This window comes from Leptinotarsa decemlineata, unplaced genomic scaffold, assembly GCF_025532065.1.
Source record: "Leptinotarsa decemlineata unplaced genomic scaffold, Ldec_3_MD MMD2_tig00000157_RagTag_RagTag, whole genome shotgun sequence".
NCBI classification, from domain to species: Eukaryota; Metazoa; Arthropoda; class Insecta; order Coleoptera; family Chrysomelidae; genus Leptinotarsa; species Leptinotarsa decemlineata.
In genome coordinates this window covers 3,566,792-3,589,702 of record NW_027412543.1, presented here as the reverse complement: position 1 = coordinate 3,589,702, position 22,911 = coordinate 3,566,792, and the positions used below count along the sequence as shown (strand labels likewise).

Here is a 22,911-nt window from a genome sequence, read left to right as displayed (position 1 = left end):
AGAATCTCCAATCTACATCAAAAAGCTGTGACATCACACATTTGTGGTTTATAAATACGAATAAAAAAGATATGATTTTTAGTATCATGTAATCATATCAATTTATCAATATTGTTTAGCGTCAGATCTTTGAGAGCATTTTTATTTACTAGAATCATTGTTCCCCCGTGCAAAGATTGAGTCCTACAATACTTTGAAGCTGTTACATAATTCGGGCATTCAAAGGGTTCTTCAGCCAATGGTCTGGTGGGAAAACAAAATTTGGAAAATTATGTTGTTTAAAAAAATATTAAATTCATTACCCTCATTACGTACAGATTGGATGTTCAACTCTTTTGTCAGAATTCAAATTTTTTGTTATTCCAGGCTTTTTCGATTTGTGAATTCCTGTGGTGGTAAGGTTGTATTCGGTGTCTCCGTCACTAAGAAAGAGAACGTCGCTCCTTGCGTTCCCAAAAGTTTTTTGGAACTATCCTGGTTGTCCTGAAGCATGTCTATTTTTTCACGTTTCCCCGGTTATTTCTTCTATACCTCAATTCATTGATTATCTTCATTATTTCTCTACCAAAATAGTGAGCTACTAGTGCCTTCAGCCCGAATCCATCTCTTGTGTAGTTTGAACGCCTTATAAAGTTATCAGATTCCAAAACATTGATATCATCTAACTTCAAGAGGTGCAATTTTTTGTGAAAATTCAAATTATTTTCGTATATTCGTCGATTTATGCGGACGTTTTATCTGTAAGGCTCTGAAATGTGTGTGTTTTTTCAACAAGGGTATCAAATGAACTTTCATTTGTTTTATTACGCCATAGCACTATGATATCCTTTCTGGAGAAGTATTTTGAGTTCGTGATAGCAGAATGAATCAGCTCTTCATCAGTCGCTCCTGGTTTCCTGATCGACTGAACAGAATATTATCTGATTTCTGCTAGATGATGTATCATTCCTTTTGCATAATATCCTGACACGAGTAAAATCATATTTTTTGAAGTTTCAGCTTGTAAGGATACTTCAAAATATATGTTTTCTTGATTTTTTAATTTTTCCTTTTCCACTAGGTTATGAACTAGGTTTAGTTGTTTCGTGGTGCTGTACTTTTTTCTGGTAGTTTCATACTATTGTGGTCTTGCTTCAAACTGGCATAATCGCAATTATATTTCTCTAGTTCTTCTACTTCATTCTCCTGTGTCATTGTTTCAAAAGATGTCATCATGTTTTTATTGATAGCGCAAAGGTCTGTTAAATCATTTTGATATACAATGTGTCTCACTTCTCATAGAAACACCCCCGTATCTTCCGTAATATTCGAGGTAGAAAGATAAAACTCTCAGGACTGATGGAAATGCTCAAAATGCAGCTACATCCTGAATGGGGTTGGCCAAAGTGATATACACTGTCCGCCACTCGCGATGGAACACCCCATTTTTACGGTAAAACATATTAGGGGGTAAAAAAAGGCTCAAAATTCCTTCATATTCGGGATCAGGACTACCAACTTACTACGAATTCACTTTTCTCCTGGAAAAATTTCAGTCCTGAAAAACCGAATGTGTCTCACTTCTTCTGGAAACACCCCGTAATATTCAAGGTGGAACGATGAAACTATCAGGACTGATGGAAATGGTCAAAATGCACCTACCACCTGAATGGGGTTGGCCAAAGTGATATACACTGTCCGCCACTCGCGATGGAACACCCCATTTTTACGTAAAACATATTACGGCGCAAAATAGTTCGCTTCCAATACCTGAAACCCTTCATTCTATCTGGAGAGTACTCTCAGGAATGAAAGATGCAGATGCTGTGATGCTGTGTGAGATGCTATCATCCATTTCGAGCCTATCTGAGGAAAATATCACATTCTCAGATTATCGAGATAGTGTGAAGCAGTGTATGAAAAATTATCGATGGCGGCATCTATTATAACTGAAAAAAATTATTCGTAAAACTAATTCTGGTTGCAATATTGTCAGGTTGACAGTAAATATCAATGAGCAACTGTTTTCCATGGTGATTTCAGGGCACCGCATGATTCAATGAAACTGATGTGATTCAATCTCTTCAAATGATTTCAGACAACAAGTCAGCAAGTAGGTAAAATAATCTAAATTCTACCTGTTCACCGAGTGCGATTGTTTCTTTGAAAATTAACAGTTGTTTCGGTGTTGCAATGAGTATGAAGATTAATTTTGTTTTGGATGGTAAAATGTTTCCTCAATATTTTGATAAAGGACCCCGCACATTTCTTATGGGAAATGGCTTGCCTGGAATTTTTATGAAATTTTGATATGTTGTAGTACTTGATGTGCTGATTGAAAGTGTCCACAGCCAAAGCTCAGAATTGTACAGTTTTCGAGATGTGAACTTTTGAATATAGATTTTATCCATTTTTTGCAGTTTTTGCTCATCAATCGAGAGCTCTTACATCTGGTTGGAGTAGAAATTGGATGTTCAGCAACCAAAATTAGTTTTATGAATAATCTTCTTCAGTTATAATAGATGCCACCATCGATAATTTTTCATACACTGCTTCACACTATCTCGATAATCTGATAATGTGGTGCTGTGACATTTTCCTCAGATAGGCTCAAAATGAATAATAGCATCTCACAGCATCTGTATCTTTCATACCAGATAGAATGAAGTGATTCATGTATTGGAAGCGAACTATTTTGCGCCATAATATGTTTTACCAAAAAAGGGGTATTCCATCGCAAGTGGCGGACAGTATAAATCACTTTGGCCAACTTCATTCAAGTGGTAGGTGCATTTTGAGCATTTCCATCAGTCCTGAGAGTTTCATCGTTCCACCTCGAATATTACGGAAGATACAGGGGTGTTTCCATAAAAAGTTAGACAAATTTGGATTTTTCAGGACTGAAATTTTTCCAGGAAAAAAGTGTATTCATCTGCAAACCATGGATGAGAAAATCTTAACAATAATAAAAACACCTGATGAAAAAGGAGAATGGTTCAGATACGTTGACGATGGACTGTACATATCACAAAACAATGGAATAAGAATAGAACAAATAAAAAAAGAGATCAACGAAATTAATCAAAAACTATGTTTCAGCATTGAGGAAGAACACAACTCAAAATTTAACTACCTGGACATAACCATAGGATATAACCACAACAAAACACAATTTCAAATGGTAATATACAGGAATCCTACACAAACAAGCTCCACTATACCCGCAAGTTCAAACCATCCACCATCACAGAAAATGGCTGCCTATAACGCATTCATATATAGAATGTTAAGGATACCACTCAGCAATGAAGCCCGAAACAAAGAACGGAAAGTCATATACCAAATAGCGAACGAAAACAGATACACCCAAAAGACAATAGATAAACTAGAAAACAGAATCAAACAAAAAATACGGAACAAGGATCAAGCCACCCCAACAGACAAAACAACACAACGATGGACAGCATTTACGTACGTAGAACACCAAACCAAAAAACTAACAAACATCTTCAAACCACTGAACATCAACATCACATACAAGCCAAACACGAAGATAAAACAAAAATTTAACAACTATGAAAAAGAAGAAGACAAAGACCAAAACGGGATATGCAGTATACAATGCTCGGACTGCAACAAATTCTATATCGACCAAACCAAGAAAAAACTAATCCAAAGGTACAATGAGCACAAAAAGGCATACATAAATCCAATAGTATATAAATCAAACCTCGCAACACACGCCATACAAAACAAACATAATTTCCCGCCATCAGAGAACATAAAACTCATAAAACAAGTCAATAAGGGAAACCGCATGGACATTTGGAAAAACTTGAACATCCATAAATTTAACAGTCATAAATCACTTATCGAGGAACAAGTACAAATCAAAACACAACAAGACCTCACATTCAATATATTAAACAAAACCATACACATTCCTAGAGAAGATCTAACACAAAGAAGAGTTCCTGATGCAGTACAAACACTGGCAAATTTACCTAAAGTACCTGAAATACCTGAGTTGAGACGCTCTGTGCATTTCCATTCATAAGTAGAACCACCTATTGGTGTGTCGGTTGATTGGTCAAACCACCAACACTGACATAAAAACTTGGCAAGTTGACTTGGGTGTCACACCAATAGGTGGTTCCACTTATGTTTCGCTTGCGTTTACGCAGCTATTTTTATCAAGTACTTTCTTGTTTTTTTCTCATTTTGTCTACATACATTAAAAATTTCGATTGCTGACCACTGAAGTGTACAGACGTGTCTCAGCGATACAGTGTGTTTTTTGCCGATTTCTCAGTGAATGATCAGCCGTGCTGTAGTGTTTCTGGCTCGGTGTAGTTCGTGCGTTGGTGAGTACGTTTTGATATCTCATTTCCGTTACTTTCCTGGTGCTCAAAGCTTCTGGTAGTTTCAATACTTCGTTCAAAGTCACAGCAGTATGGAGGAACTGCTCGACAGCCTGATGGCCAGGGACAGGGTTGAAGTAATTACCCTTATGGGATTATTACTTGACCGCCTGGGCCTGAGTCCATCAGACCTGTTAAGAGGCATCCCTGGGGCGGTAGTTCGGACGCCCTCTGCCCCCCCACCAGGGGTCAGAGAGCTTCTCGAGCGCCCGTCACAGAATACTTCCCCTGAAAGTGCTTCTGTGAACACCACCTCCTCTACACAGCCAGACAAAGTAGACAAGATCAAGCCGCAAGAACCGGCCAACAAAAAACGCCGTCTACCAGAGGAGTTTCCTTCTCTTCCTCCTAAGCCAGCTACTCCGACTGTTGCTGAAAGCACCGGAGCAAAGCCGAAAAGAACAGCGAAGAAAACCAAGCTTCGAAAAGAAGCAAGACATAGTGCTTCGGAGTCGGAGATATCGACCACTGAATCCTCCGTAGATGGAGAACTCGAAATGTCAGTCGACGATTTCGACAACAAATCAGAGAATTCGTTCACCACTATACAGGGTGGCCCAAAAAGACACGGTCTTCATCAGGTTGAAAATCTCAACGATTTGGGAAACATCTCCCATCCCCCCCTGCGTTCTGAAGCGCCCCAAAGCGCCAAGAAAACACGCGTTCCCCCGATTGTCATTCGCCAGAAGGACAAGTGGGTTCAATTTACCAAATTAGCCACCTTTCACAAGATAAATTATTCAAAAGCGGTGAACCTGGCCGACGGCATCAAGGTTCAATCTTCGACGATCGAGGACTATGGAAATATGTCCAAACTCCTGGTGAGGAAAAAAATCCCTCATCATACGTACACCCTACCTGAAGACAGGCAACTTAGAGCCGTCTTCAGAGGAGTCTCAGAACACCTGGAGACGGCGGACATCGAGGACGCCTTGGTGGAGAAGGGCTTCCAACCTACATCAGTATCGAGAATGATGCGTGGAAACCGCCCGCTTCCTTTGGTTTTGGTTCAAGTGAGCCAAAACCAGAAGAATATTTACGACGAACGGAAGCTCCTTGATGTTAAAATTAAGGTTGAGCCCCAACACCAGAGGACACTGGTCGGACAGTGTCATCGATGTCAGCGGTTTGGACATAGACAGAGGAACTGCTTGGCCATTCCCATCTGTGTCAAGTGCGCCGGCAGACACCTTTCAGGTGAATGCAAAAAGCCTAGGGCAGATGAGCCTTCAAGGCTCATCTAGTGGAGACACCTACAGACGGCGAGGCACTTCAAACTCGCAACGGTCTCGTCGCGGCAGTGGCAGATTTCGAACTGTCTGTGAACAACGCTTTCAGCGCAGCCACAACTAGGACGGGGTGTCCTCTGAGAAACTATAATGAGTTTCCTCCCAGGATAAAGAATCTCATGCGGGAGAGGAACCGACGAGTTCATCAGCGGACCCTCTATCCTGGGGACAAGACTGCTGCTAACAGGATGGCCAACCAAGTTAAACGGGCCATCATTGACTATAGAAACGAGAGGTGGAGTGAGTGTTTGGAATCTCTTGAACCTGGGGATGATGAGCTATGGCGAGTCACCCGCAGGCTCGAGAAGAGGAAAACTGCTCCCTCCCCTCTTCATGGACAGCGCGGTATCTGCTACTCACCCGCCGAGAAGGCGTTGGTCTTTGCAGATACAATGGAAAATCAGTTCCAACTTAACGTTGATCCGGATGATGATATTGACCGTGATATCCGGCTGGAACAGCGAGTTCAGCGTATCCTCAGTGAGAATGACGACGATGTGATCCGTCCAGCTCCGGAGGAAGACCTGAGGGGGTACATCAGAGCCTCCAAACCCAAAAAAAACCCAAAAAGGCTCCGGGAATTGATTCAATCAACAATAGGTTGTTGAAGCAGCTCCCGGTGAACTTTATCAGATACTTGTTAGACATTATAAACAGCTCAATCGCCCTCAGATACTTCCCCCGAAGATGGAAGCATGCCGTAGTTGTCATGATTCCGAGTCCAATTAGTCTGATTTGCTCAACGGCTAAGCTGGCTGAACGTGTTGTACTACAAAGGCTAACTGAAGAAGTTGAAGACCGAAATGTTCTGCCTGATGAACAATTCGGTTTCAGGAGGGCACACTCCACCGAGCTGCAGGCCTTGAGACTGGTCGAAAACTCCATCTCAGAGCTAAATAACAGGAAGACAGTCCATCTTGTCCTCCTGGACATTTCGAAAGCCTTCGACCGAGTATGGCACGAAGGCTTACTACACAAAATGCTCGATTTCGACCTGCCTCGGGGCCTGATCCAGTGGATTTCTGAAGGGGATATCATTTCAGGTCCGAGTTGAAGGAACCCTGTCTCCCGTCAGGGAAATCCAAGCTGGAGTGCCTCAAGGAGCTGTGCTGTCTCCACTATTGTACAGCCTTTACGTGAGCGACCTTCCGAGGTTCGATCACGTGAAGACTTCCCTATACGCCGATGATACGACTCTCCTCGCTTCTTCCATGGGACGGGGGTTGGCAGTCGTCTACATGCAACGCGCATTGGACGACCTCGAACGCTGGTACCTGGAATGGAAGATTCGGGTGAATCCAGAAAAAACCCAGGCGATAGATTTGGGGAGGCGCAACGTTTCTCCAGATACAAGGGTCACGATTTCAGGCAGGGAGATCGAATGGCAAACGCGAGTCAAATACCTAGGTCTTTGGGTAGACCGCCGACTCACCTGGGTAAATCACATCAAGGACAGAGTACAAATGAGGATAGCCAAACTCTACTCTCTGATAAATCGAAAGTCTAAACTCAACTCTCCATTCTAGAGAGATTGCAAAACAAACTTCTTAGGATGCTGGTGAATGCTCCATGGTTCATGCGGAATGAAGCCATTCGCAGAGATTAATTAAGCTACACAGATATATAGAGCAACATTCTGATAATTCCCCTATTGATTTTGAGAGTCACCGGCAGACCGACAAGCGAGACATAAATAGACTCACCTATTGGTGTGACACCCTTGTCAATTGTGTTAACTTGCCAAAATTTCAGTCAGTGTTGGTAGTTTGACCAATCAACCGACAATTGCGATAGCAGAAATTTGGGAAGCTATCATGGAATGCCATCGTAAAACGAATCCACATGTTTCTAAAAATAATACGAAGTCAAGAAAGGGTAATGCAGTCAAGCTTTTGGAAAATAATTACATGAAAATCAAAACATAAATAGATAAGTACTATTCTAATTTTATATTTAATCGAGGATCGCCAGCCCAGTACTGACGATGCTGAATAGGCTGAATCAGCTGTCTACCCGTGGCTCATAAATTGCTATTGATGTGGGAATGATCGTACTTATATACAAAGATGTGTAGATCATCCAAAGAAGTAACTTCAGACTTTTTGAAATTGATTGCTTCCCTTCTTTCTTTGGCAGATTCCCACATATTTTTTGTATCGAAAAATTAACCTCCTCTAGAAATATATCCCTTTCAATTGTCGTTTCTCTTAAGTTCATTCATTTTGAGGTTTTAAGGTTCAGGGTTTACTGTTTTCTTCAAGTGCCGTGGCGTAGTGCATCAGGAGTTTTTGTCACATATTCGTACAGTCAATAATGAGTTTTATCTTATGTGACGGAATTGCCCGATACTTAATGAAAATCCATAAAGTATTCAATGAACACCCCATTATAAGATTTTCAATTAACATTTTTTTCAATAACGCAATACGTGTTTTGCTACTCAATAGATTCTTCAAAGGTGTCCATACATGCCTGAATAGGTACGCCTGAAAAAGCTATCGTATAGTGGGACAGTGTTTTGATTTTTGTAGAACTGTTTAGTAAAAATCTCACAATGAAGTGTTTCTGGTATAGAATATCATCTTGATGTTTTATGCCTCTTGCAGAAAGCAATACAAATAAATCGTTCGGTATTGTGGTGAAACAATTCATGGCTTTTGCATCACAATAATGCACCTGCTCACTCATTATATTCTGTTTGTAATTTTATGACCAAAAGCAACACTGTAATCATGCCTCAACCTCCTATTTACCAGATTTGGCTCCCTGCGACTTTTTTCTATTCCCAAAACTGAAGAAACCCATGAAAGCATAGCGTTCTGCGACGATTAAGAAGATGAAAACCGAATCACTGAGAGAGCTCAAGGACATAACAAAGAGTGTATGTCAGAGTGCTCAACAAACCTCTTATCTATCACCATTTTATCAGTGTATTTGATGTTGAGGGTTTATTTTTCATTGTATTGACTATCACTTCATCAATTTGTTTCATTTCAATGTTTTTTGTGACATATTCAGAAGCTGTAGCTTCATTATGAACTGAATAAAAGTATAAATTGGAACAAAATGGAAAGTCAACATACTATAACCCAGTCGTATTTCTTTCTTTTTTGCACGAAATTTGAATCTGCTTGTAAACAGATCAGCTGTATAAAGGGAGACAGTTAAGTCATCATATTTGTTTCTATTTGGGATACGGGAGGTTCCATTCTTGGAATGTACGTTAATCACAAAGATTGAGGTTATACGTACAAAGATGAGATGAAAAATAACTCCACTTTGAAATGTTTGGGAGTTTATTGAGACTAAAACTTTAAAGTCATTTCAACATATTGCCCACATCAACAAAAAATTGGCATCAGGATGTTTCGCACTGAGACACATCTCGAAGGAACTGGGGTTTGCTTCAGCGAAAGTGGTGTAGTATGCCTAAATAGACTGTCATCTAAGGTATGGTATACCACTTTTGAGGTGTTTGCAGTAAACAACTTATACAGTCGTGGGATTCATGTAAACCCATTTTTTGAGAACATAGAATCCTTACGGTTATTTCAATATTTATATTGGAAACTGTATCGATTATACATAAAAATAGGAAGAATATTGTATCTACAGCCACATACCACACAAGACTGTCAAATGAACTGAATCCACCAATTCCAAAAACATGGTTTGTTCGAAACTCGTTGATATATAATGGAATCAGGATATGCAATGAACTTCCCAATGAAATCAAAGAGACATTATGTTTCTAACGATAATTCTATTCTAAAAGAATAAACGGATTATTTATCAATTAATCGAAGATACCAACTTTTACCCGCATTTTCAAATACGGGTAATGTAAAATGATAGTTGACAGCTATGTGAGACTTTTGTGTCACATACTGATGAGTGTGATGAAAATGAAGCATTTGTCCCGATCTATCCTAACTACTACAATTGTTACAATACTAAGTAGTGGTTGGCTGAATAGCTGAACATTCAAGTTAAAAAATACTATTTTCTGCATTGTTTCAGTAGTTTCAGATATACAAATATTTTAATCTTTCGAACGAGATGCAGTACACGGGTACACCATGAAATATTTGTCCTCAAATTGAACTGAGAAAAAACGTTTCAGTATGATGTAGATTGATATTTTTTTCTTTTTTAGAAGCCGCTTGGTGGTTTGGATCATGTTATGAAAGTAGCCTCAATGGAAAATTTGTGAACGTCGTTCTTTCTGATGCGGAACAATATTCAGGATTGCACTGGAGATCGTTTCGAAAACTCCCATATTGCCATGCTAGAGCAAGGATGCTGATTAGACCGGTCTGATTATGTTGAGAAGGAATTCATATATACCGTACATAAACGTTTTATCTAGTTCAGATTTATTTTTCATGAATTTGTTGTTGAATAGTAATCTATCAATCATAAATGTTTTTCACCAAAATAAATTGTTTAACAACCAATACACCATTTTTACGGCAATATTCATTCAACTAGGTCATATTGGCAATGTTGCCAATGAAGGACGGATTAAACAAAGGTATAAATGTTGTTTACCAACGCTTGAGCCATATGAATTTTCACGAAGTAGTGGAAGTAAGTTGATTATATCATAATCACTGATGTTATATACTCGTGTCAACATAGACTGAGAAACTGCCTTTCGGGCAAAAATACTTCAAACTCACTACTACTGTGATTATAAATATGAAATGTTCACTTAACCACTGTTGAGAAAGCTGTTGTGTAGTGAAACACGTGTGGCAGTTGTATAAACCTTTCAATTCAAAAATCACAGTAAACTGTATTGATGACTTTTGATATGGATCGGCCAGTTACATTGAAATAATAGTAAAATTGCGTTTAGGAAATAAATATTTAATACTCATCTTAGATGAACCATTCAAAACTATTCATACGTTAAGATTAGTATTGTATTATTTCTTAGTTATTTTTCTGATACACAAAATTATTAAATATGACAAGTTACTAATAAATAGAAGAAATTTCTTTGTGAAAAATACTTTGATTTTACGCAGTGAACTAAAAAGTTTGCCCTTTCTACATCTGCATGAAGTTCTTCATTATAATTGTCAGATTGTGGATGATAGAAATACCCAAAAACAGTCGATGACAAACTGATTTTTTTCCACAAAAAATGAATTTCGTTCAATATTTATATGAACTATGAAATACTATAATTCCAAAATAGTAGGCACTCAATTCTCAGATATGACTGACGTTTTTGCAACAATGTTTTCGGTTTAATGCAATAATGAGTACCTACTATTATGGAATTGTACTATAGATATGTGCTAATTTTCTGGTTGGAGTACAATTTGCCTGTCCATTTTGTAGTCAGAATGATCCAGATATTACAATAATTATGAATTTGAATCTTCTCTGCTTGTACATCTGTCTTGAAATTTAATAAAAATCGTGTTATGTATAAAAATTTCGAAAATGAATTTCAACAGAAAACACAACAAGAGATGTCTGAACATGTGAGTTCAATACTTCTTCACCTTCATACAAAAAATGTGAGAATCTTCCAAATAAAGAAAGAAAATAATCAATTTCATAATGAACTCTTCACAAAAATGGGTATATCATGCAAAGAAGTAACTTTCGAACACAAAATGAAAGAAAAAGACCTTTCGAAACAACTACTTTCATATTAACATAGAAATACACGAAAGCAGAAATACTTTCGAAGCAACTACTTTTATATGAACATTGATTCATACAAAAATATTTTTCTGTTCAGTCTATACTACAAACATTTTTTATGGAATTGAATCATATATCATTCACATGATAGCTGCCCAATAAATTATATGAAACAGATAAAATTTTACTTACATGGAACACTGACATACTCAATGGCGGACATCGATGTTTCGGAATAAGACACTTGCCTTATTACGTGTTCAGTACCAATTGGGATAACATTACAAGATGAATCACTCAATTTAATAATGAAATCACGACTTCATGTCATGGATAAGTTGAATATACCCATGTCATCGATGATATGAATAGATTCATACATTTTTTGTAGAAAAATGGAGAAGTAGAAGGCCAAAACCTTTTCTTGGCCGAAAGTTAATCTCTCCTGAAAATATACTCCGTTTAATTCAAATGTATATCCAAATTTCACTAGTGAAACCTTTCTTCGTTTCTCCGTCAGTATACAAGAAGTGAATATTTTTAAAGAGAGAAAATAATTGAATACATACATTAAAACTGTTCACACTGAAAAGAACATTGTTTGAATTTGGTATTTTGATTCCTTCAATAGATAATTTCTTTGAATAAAGGTTGGTGGTGAAACAGGATCAATTTTTTTAAACAATTGTTCTCCTGCCAACGTTTCCAATTTAATTTCATTCTTCTTCAGAGCTCAAAAAGGAGTTTCTACGTTTTGATAATATTACTATTTCAAAAACCATCAGACATAAAAAACATCGCAACAGGCAAACTTACCAGACAACACCAACATGAAACGACATGTAAGAAACGAAATAACCATATTACCAACCAACCTTTCTTCAGAAAAATTATTGGATCACTAAACTAGTTAACTGGATATTTTCTTTGTCTGAGTAATATAAATACCATGTTGAGATATTTGTATTGAATTTGAGAAACTGATTCCTTTCAATTCACTTTTTGTCAAATTGAATCTTGCTCATTATTCAAATGAATGCATTTATTAGTTTAAGCGAAAACTTCAAAAATTAGAATATTGATGCATTAAGTTCAAAAAAATAATTGATCTTTTTTGTCAACATTGATATTCAATAATTTGAGGGTCAAATTATTTGAATTTGAAGAATATCCATTTTGCTGTCGATAGTGAAATTTGTTTGTATAACTTATTTTTTATTTTGTACTGAACTGTAGATATCAGATATTCCGAAATAATAATTTTTCACTGCTGTTGAAATTTATTTCTCATTAACAAGTTGTCCCCCCCCACAATTGACAATCCTCAAGAGTCGAAAGTTGTACGAGCTAGGGATACTTGGGGTCCTATCTCTCAACGTGCGATTCCTAACACGGGTTAGGGATGGTACGCAGTAGAAATCAATAATCCGTCCATAGGGCTCAAACCATCGTTAACACATACCGGTCTATTGAATGATTAGAACGAACCACTCACGATACCCCAAATGACTATAGTCTCGCATATCATGATATTATCGCTACGAATTACAACACTGAACTCTCTCTCTCTTCTTTATTGGCCGATGCTTCCTGTTCAGGCGCAATTGGGGCCAGCTCAATACGGGGGGTTGTCCTTGTCTGGGTTAGCACTCAGTAACAACCCTTATATTTTAATTCTGAATCATGCTGTCGATTTCTTAGTGTTTGTTCGTCTACTTCTTCTCGTTCTATGAGAATGTTAGGGATTGACAAAGATACACAAACGAAATGTTCTGGGATATATGATGGAGTTTAAGTATAGGAATTTAGTTTATTAAAGGTTTATAGTTTGATTTTATTGTAATCTAAAAATTTGATAAGAATCTTTGTGATTTGTATATTCAGATTACGAAAAACTTGAAATATGTTAAAGGGGGAATTAATACCATGTTTAATAAGTTCAAAATAAATATCTCTGTTAGGGATAACATTGATAGGGCATTCCAGGAAAATATGGTTTAAGTTTTCTACTAGACCGCATTCACAGTATGGGTGATCAACTATTCCTAACTTGTACTGATGTTCTTTAGTATGACAATGACCGGTTTTCATCCGTATTATGGTGGTGATGTGTCTCCTATCTATGTATGGTAGGGAGAATAATGCTATTTTACTGGGGTATTTTTCATGGACTTTGTTATAGGATTTACCTGTTTTTATAATGTCATTTTCCCATAGCGACTTAAAGTTTTTTACGATATTATTTTTTATAATCGAGTATATTGTGTTGTTGTCTATTTTGATTTTAATGGGATGTTCAAGTTGGTTCCTATTTTTGCTAAACAATCTGCTCTCTCATTCCCTATGATGTCTGAATGTCCAGGTATCCATGCAAATTTGAAAATGATATTGTTTAAAGAGGCGTGATATGCCATATTCCTGATCGAAAGACTAATGTGGTCGATTTTGGAAGTGACCTTTTTCAGCAAGATTTTTTCTAATGCACTTTTGGAGTCCGTAAGTATTGAATTTTTCTCAAATTTTTTCTTAAACATGTCATCATACCTTCGTGGATAGCTGTTAATTCTGCTTCACATATGTTTAATATGTCGTTGACCCTGGCTGAAAAGGAATAATCTATATCTGGTATAAAGATCCCTATACCCGTTTTTCCTTCCTTTTTGGATGCATCTGTATATACGAACTTATATTGATTTTTAAATTCTTCAGTGCCTATTTCAAATATCATATTATTATTAATGTTTGTTTTTTTCATATTTATATTTAATACTGTCATTTCATGTGTGTAGGTCTTAAAGTTAAAGCTAAAACAAAGAGGAATCTCATTAGTATATACCCAAGTTTTATAAGGTTGTAGATTTTCTAATACTATTACCAAATATGGTTTTTCTCTATTTTTCCAGTAACCTAATTTCTCATCGCAGATTGCTTTAAGGGTAGTGATAAGTTGGATTATTGGTGAGTTGCATGCCAGTCTGTATGTAAGAAATTTGGAGGCTAACAAGAGTTGACTACATTCTAATTTTATTTCCCCAGTTTCCCCTAGTAATGCGTTTATGGGTGTGGATTTCATTGTACCTGTTATTAACCTTAGCCCTTGATTGTGAATTTTGTTCAGAATGTTTAAGTTTCTTCTAGTGGTGGGTTTGAAGAACATGAAGCCAAAATCTAAATGTGATTGTATTAGTCCCTTGTAAGTTAGCATCATTGTTTTGGGATCAGATCCCTACCATACTTTTCAGAAACATTTCAGAACATTAAGTCCTTCACTTGCTTTTCTAGTAATGTAGTCTATATGTTTATCCCATTTCAGATTGAAATTTATGATCATACCTAGGTATTTAACCTCGTTTTTTAAATTGATTGTTGCATTATTTATCTTTATATTAAGAGATTTATTTTGAATTTTTTTTAATAAATAAAATACCCTCACATTTGTCGTGTGAAATGGTCAGGTCGTGATGATCCATCCATTGATGGATAATATCTAGGGTTTTATTAATTTTTTGATTGATGTCAGAAATATCTGATCCTTACACCATTACTATTAAATCGTCCGCATATGCTATTAATTTACTGTGATTAGGAATTATTTGAAAAAGTGAAGCAATGTAAATATTAAACAGGGTAGGGCTAAGTGGGGACCCTTGTGGAAGACCCTTGGTTGTTACTGCTGGACCATGTTTCTCTCCCTCATTGTCCATAATTATATTTTCCCTGTTCATTAATATGTTAAATATAAAATTACTGATATCTGAGTTTATTCCATACTGCAAAAGGTATTTGTATAGTTTATGTATATTTACATTATCATACGCTCCTTTTATGTCTAGAAAGGCCACTATGACTGATTGGTTTAATCCAAATGCTATTTGGATGTATGTTATTAAGTGTGATATATTGTCCATAATTCCTTTACCTTTACGAAACCCATATTGATACAATGATAATGTATTGTTATTTTCTATTTGCCATTCTACTCTGAATTTAATTATTTTTTCTAATAATTTCAGAGGACAGGAGGTTAGAGCTATGAGTCTATAACTATTGGTTTCACCGTCAGGTTTGCCCTGTTTAAGTAAGCACAAAATCAGCGATTCTTTCCACTCTTTGGGTATATTACCCCCCCTAAGTATTTCATTAAATGTTTCTAATAATTTGATCTTGAATATTTCAGGTACATTCGTAAGCATGCTGTAAGAAATTCCGTCTAACCCTGGACTTGTTTTGGTTTTCCTGCGTTGCAATGCGAGGTTGAGTTCTGGAAGAGAAAATGGATCCGAGTCTGAGGTTCCTATTTGTAAAGTGAACTTTGGAGATATATTACATATATAGAGTTTGTCTTGAATTTCTTTAGCAACTGTACTGTTAGGTAATTTCTTGTTATTACTATACGTGACTGAGTTATTAGCAAATTTTTTAATGTTCTTCAGACTTGAGAAATATTACTTTCCCTATTTAGGGTGGAGCAGAATGAAATAAAACTTGATCTTTTTTTAAATCTTCGAGTTTGGGCTATGTTTTTTTTTTTGTTATTATATAATTTTCTAGAGTGGGGAATTGTTTAAATAATGAGAGTTTATCCCTCCTGATTTTGATTTGTTCGTCACATTCATTATCCCACCACGGATTCGAAGGTTTCTTTTGAGTGGAAGTGGTATTTTTTTCTGGTATATTAGTATCTGCAGCCTGATTTAGGATTGTTATTAGTTCTTCGTATGTGTATTTTTCATTAATTTCAATTAAATTATGAACCGTATCATAATATCCTTTCCAATTGGCTTTATTTAAATTTCTATGTTTTCCTGAATTATTATTGTTGTGTTCGAACTCTGAAATATTTTTTTGATATGTGCACATGGTGGGATAATGAACGCTGTTACCGCAATCCTCCAATACCCTCCAATGACATTGAAGGGCGATTGGGTTTGATACAATTGTGAGATCTATTGGGCTATTATTATTTTGGGGATAGTATAACCTTGTGGCACTTCCATCATTTAATATTACGAGGTCATCTCTTTCTAATATATCGTGAATAATTTTACCATTTTTGTTAGTATAGCTACTACCCCACAAAGGGTGGTGTCCGTTCATATCCAGATGATGTTTCCTTCTAGATTTTCCAGCATGCGGTTAATTTTATTAATGTCAGGCATATTATTGCTAGTTATGTAAGAAGTAATTATATTAATGTCCTTAAATTTTGTTATCATGAATTGACAATGTTCTTCTTGTTGGTCCCAGTTTATTTTAATTTCAGTTACTTTGATATTATTTTTAATCAAGGTAATTATACCTCCGAATCCATCTTCCCTGTCTTTCCTGAAAATATTATATTATTTAATTTGAAAGTGTCTTTTTTTAACCAAGTCTCGTTTAATATTACTACATCTGGGTTATGTTCATCAATTAATTTAATTAGATTATCTCTGTTACTAGTTATGCTTCGAATATTCCATTGAATGATTATCATTGATGTACTGTTCTTGTTCCCCTGTAGTTCCCCTTTGTTAGATTGATTTAATTAATTAGTATTCATCCTGACTCGTTTCGTCAGGATGTTGGGAATTTTTCAACCATTCATACGTGTTTAATAAACTAATTAGTTTTGGTTTAATACTTTCGGGAAGTCCCGAAAGTAAATCTTTCATTTTTCTAATAATATTATATTCCTCGTTCGGATGATGTAAAACATTAAAAGTAGATTGAGAAATTCCCGCTTTTGTGTTAGCAGTCCTGTTGAGCATGACTCCTGTTTTGGGTTGTGGTATTTGTCCATTTGGATATAGTAGGTATTCGTTTAAGTTTTGCATCTCATCATTACTGTGGACAGGTTTGGAAGTTTTGATTGTTTGAGAAAAGGTTCTTTTATTAATTGTGTTTGTATGGTAGATATGTCTTCTTTGGGAAGTAGTAATTATGTTGTTTGGGGGAGGTTCAGATCTATTTCTTAGGGTAGGGAATTCAGTTATATTGTTAGTATTAAAGTGGTTATTTTTTGGAAAGAATTGAATGGCTTCATGAAATGAGAGGTTTTTCAGACTCATTTTTTCTCTGATTTTTTTCTGCCTGTCAAATTCCGGAAATTCTTTACTGAGAGTTTTGTGATATTCACTTTTACAATTGAAATATTTTACAGACTGACATGAATTATAACCCTCCTCATCCTCGTGTTGTTCTGCGCAGCTGTGACATCTGCGTTTTCCCTTGCAGTTCTTTTTAGTATGTCCGTACATGAGGCAATTAAAACAATGGGTGACTGGCGGAATGAAAGGAATAATGTTAAAGCTCATGTAGCAGATTTCTACATGTTTGGGGAGATTAATGCCTTCAAAAGTAATTTGAATAGTACTAGTTGCATGATATTCTATTGTGTCCCCTTTTACCACTTTCCTGTTCATTCTCTTAACACCTAAAACTTTATATGGACTTTTGATTAATTTTTTTAAATACTTCTCGTGAATACCCTCTGAGATTCCTCTAATAATTCCCTTACATGTTACTCTATTATACGGAATGAATGTTTTGCTCAGTTAAATCTTTGTTTGTAACAAAATCATTGGCTGCATGCCTATTGTTAAATTCAATCCCTATCTTATTTTTTCCCTTGTTTTTAATTCTAATAATATGATTAAGTTTCAAATCACATATGTCTTTTGCTATCTTTAGGTGGTTGAATCGACCAATATTGTTGCCTGAGGTCTCGTTGGCCTCTACTATCACCAGATAAGGTCCAAGGTCGTTTTCTTTGTAAAGAATAATTTCTCTTTTTTCTTCATTATAATCGTCCTCTGTTTCCTTATCTGATGAATGAGTTGCCCTTGAGTTACTAAAACTCATTATTTCCTCAACTTCCCTATCATTAAGTTCGTCCAAAGTAATATTTTCCTGATCCTCTTCATAATTCAAGTTTTTATCAGCCGGCAAAAACGATTATTTTGTGGGTGGCGGGGAACCGCCACCCGAATGAACACTCATGATTATAAATTAGCTCAAAGTAAGAAAATGTTTATTTCTTTTATGTTTATAGATGATGAAATTTTAGATTGAGAAAATGTGAAAAATTAGTAGGAAAAGAGCACACCTGAATCCAACTTCGTCGCAAAAACTCCTGGGTAGACAGCACGATGCAAACACCTCAACAGTCAATCAACGAATCTGAGCACTGAACTCACTACTTCTGCTGAATATTTTTGCAACAATGTAAATTCTCATCAAGGTGAGCGTATTTTATTGAAATTAGTAACCCTGTGCGGGAAACTAGTTTTTTTTTCATTAATTTTATTTAAATCAAGTAAAAATGATGGTCGTGACGTCAATAACATTTGATATGAATTTAGCAACACCGTAAAACATTCATATTGCACAATTCAATGTTCTTCTTCTTCCTGTATTCTTGTTGTACTGGCTGTGTATGCGATATTGTCAACTTGAGATCGATTTGATGATTAGTTCCGAGATAAAGAAGCATTTCATATCACGGAACGAATATTTCATTTCTGGAATTTCGTTATAGTTATTTGATATATGCATTAGTCTACGTATTTGTGGAAAGGAGATGAGTCTCAATAGAAGTGACGTCAGTCATTTTTGAAACTTCGATTTTCCATCGAAATGAAAATATTTTGGAGTGACTAACTGATGAATGAACCATTTTTTTTATAGAACGAATGAGTAAATCAATTTCGGAAAGTGTAAAGATTCACTTGCTTCTCAACACTTTTTTTTTCTCCACTGTTGCCAGGTGGGGGAGAGATTTCCAGATTCTGATATACATCTTGTTTGGGTGTGGTTAATTTGTTTTTTAAGTTACTATTGGTGATGAAAATAAAATCTTAATAATTTTTTATGGTGGCCCATTGATGAAAAAGATGACTGTAAAGAAACATTATTGTTCACATTCTGGAGACCAAAAATTTCAAGAGTTAATGGAAGAGAAGTGGAGGTGGAGGTATAACGGTCTGAAATGAAATTTTCTACGGAGGTGAATTAGAGCTGAAATATGTGCCCGCGAAATCATTGATAGCATAGTGAATGAACTATCGTTGGAATGTGGGATGCAATTTCAGATTTCTAGATGATAACGCTCGTCCGAACAAAACCGGGGTTGCCCAAGAACGGCTAATATTTAATGAAATTATTGGTTTGCCATTGTCCCTGCTCTCTCTAGGTAATAACTGCATTGCACATTCCTAGAACATGTTCAAAAGGGCACAAATTGCCTTCAGACCTGCTGTCCAGGGTCTAAGATTACTGAATCAATTCCTTCCACACTAATGGATTCCTTCGATCAAAATACATTTGTTCACATTTGATTTTGAGTATACCTCACTGAGTTGAAGCAGTTATAGCCTAAAAAGTCGGAAATACTCGTTATCATCAATCATTAATTTTTTTGTTACATTTTCAAAGAGAAGTCAAAAGTTAATTAAAATGATACATTTTCATATGAGAATCAAAAAAATATGGTGTCGCAAACTGTTTAAAATTGTTGAGATGGATTTATGAGGCAAGAACTTAGGATACTTTCCAAGGCCATAGCCAGGGAGGGGATCAAGGGGGATTGATCCCCCCCGAAAGTTCTACAAGCAACGGCATCCAAAAATTATATCAAATACTACGTCTGGCTTGTTTGAACATCACAGGATCATGAGAATAACACCAACCGCGGCAATGGAATTAATTACTGGTCTATCTCCTCAGGACATGTACGTTAAGGAGATTGCGTTAATGGCCATGTTACGATTGCACACGGCTGATGTGAACCTTGAAGTAGAAATGGGTCAATTGAGGCTGAGCCTATGGCGAGAAGCGCTTACTGCGCAACCTCTGCTGCAGGCAACCAGTGATGCAATTGTACTCACATTAATGTTCAATATGTTTGCCCATTATTGAAAAAGATGACTGTAAAGAAACATTATTGTTCACCTTCTGGAGACAAAAATTTCAAGGGTTAATGGCCGATGTAAGAAGTGGAGTTGGAGGTATAACGGTCTGAAATGAAATTTTCTACGGAGGTGAATTAGAGCTGAAATATGTGCCCACGAAATCATTGATAGCATAGTGAAAGACTATCGTTGGAATGTGGAATGCAATTTCAGATTTCTGGATGATAACGCTCGGCCGAACAAAACCGGGTTTGCTCAAGAACGGCTAAATTCAACGAAATTATTGGTTTGCCATTGTCCCTGCTCTCTTTAGGTAATAACTGCATTGAACATTCCTGGAACATGTTCGAAAGGGCACAAATTATCTTTACACCTGCTGTTCAAGGTCTAAGATTGCTGAATCAATTCCTTCCACACTAATGGATTCCTTCGATCAAAATGCATTGGTTCACATTTGATTTTGAGTATACCCCACTGATTTAAAGCAGTAATAGCCTAAAGAGTCGGAAATACCCGTTATACACGTTTCGATAATCATTAATTTTATGAGGCAAGAACTTAGGATACTTTCACTTTCGAAAGTTCGAAAATAGCAAAGTGTGGCATGAACAGTAAAAAAGGTACCATTACAAACAGTCATTGTTTACTTTTTTATGAATCAATTCGGTGAAATTAGCGAGATCTTACAAGAGAAAATTGTCCGCAAATTCCTCCCCAAAATCGTTGATGTGTGTCAGAAAGTGAAAGGGTATCCTATTACATATAAGATATAAGACCATTTTCAGAGTTGGGAATTATTTTTCTTCATCTCCTGAACATGCCAACTTAGTTGGAGAAACCCTCACCGAAAAAAGTTTCGCAGTTCTGGTATTCCAAAATTTCGGAAATTCAACGCGATCAAAGTTTCGGCAATACAGAATATTTTAAAATGTTCAGTTATTCATTTTCTCATTTCAACTTTAGAAATGTTTAAACCAATGTACTGATAGATCACTGTCTGTAAATGAAAGACATTTGAAAAGGAGCTATTTTTGGAAGTCTTTAGAACTTAACAGAACTCAAAACAGTGAATTTCAGAATTTTCATCCATTTGTCTATGCGTTTGTCACCGCTAATCTCAAAAACGGCTTAGCCGATTTTGGAGCAGTTTTCACTAATACATTGTGCAAAGCTTTACTTAAAATTTGGTGTTTGACTTATCTCAATCTGTTGATAAAAAGTTATACCGGTTCTAAAAATCACGTTTGAACTATAAAAATACCATTCCATATATTTGACTGAAACAATATTTAAAGTTTGTAAAACAATTTCTTTATGAATGAAAAAACAAATAAATAAGAATCTCCTGCTATTAGAAAATATGGAAATATTCAGACTGGCTGATTACGAATAATTCGAAACAGAATAGTTTGATCCACTTCAAGTACAAGAAAAATTGATCAGTTCAACATTCTCCAGGGATAATTACTATATATGTGATGAAATCGACCGTTACTTGATGAAAATCCATACCGCCTAAAGAAGCCATTATATAGCGAAACACCTGCGGCGTTTGTGTGAAACTGTTCAGTGGAAATCTCAAAATAAAGTGTTTCTTGAATAATTTTTACAATGAACTATCTAAGTTACTAGAAGGATTCCCAAGATTCTTTTTGTTTGTCTCATTGAAGGCGCTGTAAAACTCTGAATTGCCTTGATCACATTATTATTGAACACAGTCATGAACTCAACAGTTATATGACCAGTAATTAACATATACTTTGAGTATAGATATGAGAACGAAAGAAAATTTTATTAAACACGATAAAACAGTTTTCACATCCATTACAGTGAATTCTCAGAATAAATATATCTGGTTTTCAGAAATATACTCTCAATTTCGATATGATAACGGTCTTCGTTTCCTTAATGAACGAAAACAGGATTTTGCGGGCAAACTTGTGGTATAGTCACTGCGAAGTTATTTCCTTCCAACGATATTCCTAAAGTTTCCGTTCGAAGATGAGTTTATTCCGTTCATTGATCTCCGCAGCATCATGTTGACCCTCGGTCTGATTTTGTGTTCAATTTTTGGTGCGTTTTTGTGTTCTATTCCAAATTCAGCCCGCATCAAGGTAAAAAATAAAATTACCTAGTCTTTTATCTCAGATCCTAAATATAAAAAAAAGTATAATTTTCAATCGTGAATGAAATAATCAGATTTCTAAATTGAGAACACTTGAAAATATCAGCATGATCAATATAAAATGTAAATTATAGATGTCAAAAAACATTTTTAACATTTAAGAATCTTCTATTCCGCGTTGAAATCATTATCTACACATTCTTGGAGTCAGAAACTTCATATTTTTCATTCAATTGATAACAATAATGCTAATAACAGTAAAGTTGGAAATCAAAACAAAACTATAATCACTATATAGTTTGTGGGTTTGTGGTACAATTATTGAATATAATCAACTGGTTTTATTGCGACATTGAGTAGAGTTTCCTAAATGCAACGGAGAATTTCTACAAACAAAATTTGAAAAAATCTTTTTCTGAAAATGGATTATCAACAGATATTCATCAAACCATCATAATGAAATCTGATTCAATTTTTTCATTCAAATTGTCTAAAGTTTCGGCCGTATGTCTACTGACTATATCATGAGCAAAAAAATTGAC

The 22,911-nt window shown here is 35.9% G+C and overlaps 3 protein-coding genes across 5 annotated transcripts in view; 2 read left to right on the top strand and 1 right to left on the bottom strand.

Annotated features, from left to right (window-relative positions):
- Positions 1 to 10,146, top strand: part of LOC111507253 (fibrinogen C domain-containing protein 1-B) — a 32,278-nt gene extending 22,132 nt beyond the window's left edge. The window contains exon 6 of the mRNA XM_023162542.2: positions 9,846 to 10,146. The gene's annotated coding sequence lies outside the window, so the exon portion shown is untranslated. The remainder of the gene's footprint in view (positions 1 to 9,845) is intronic.
- Positions 1 to 22,911, bottom strand: part of LOC111512054 (microfibril-associated glycoprotein 4) — a 123,672-nt gene that overhangs the window by 97,217 nt on the left and 3,544 nt on the right. The window contains exon 1 of one of the 2 annotated variants that reach the window (XM_074172738.1): positions 18,441 to 18,519. The exons of the other annotated variant lie outside the window; for it this stretch is intronic. The gene's annotated coding sequence lies outside the window, so the exon portion shown is untranslated. Of the gene's footprint in view, positions 1 to 18,440; positions 18,520 to 22,911 lie in introns of those variants that run through there. 2 annotated transcript variants of the gene reach the window in all.
- The window catches only part of LOC111507257 (uncharacterized), a 63,926-nt gene continuing 63,223 nt past the window's right edge, over positions 22,209 to 22,911 (top strand). The window contains exon 1 of one of the 2 annotated variants that reach the window (XM_074172741.1): positions 22,209 to 22,358. In XM_074172741.1, the coding sequence (XP_074028842.1) occupies positions 22,281 to 22,358 (78 nt within the window). In that variant the 5' untranslated portion in view covers positions 22,209 to 22,280. The remainder of the gene's footprint in view (positions 22,359 to 22,911) is intronic. The other variant, XM_074172742.1, reaches the window with a different exon arrangement.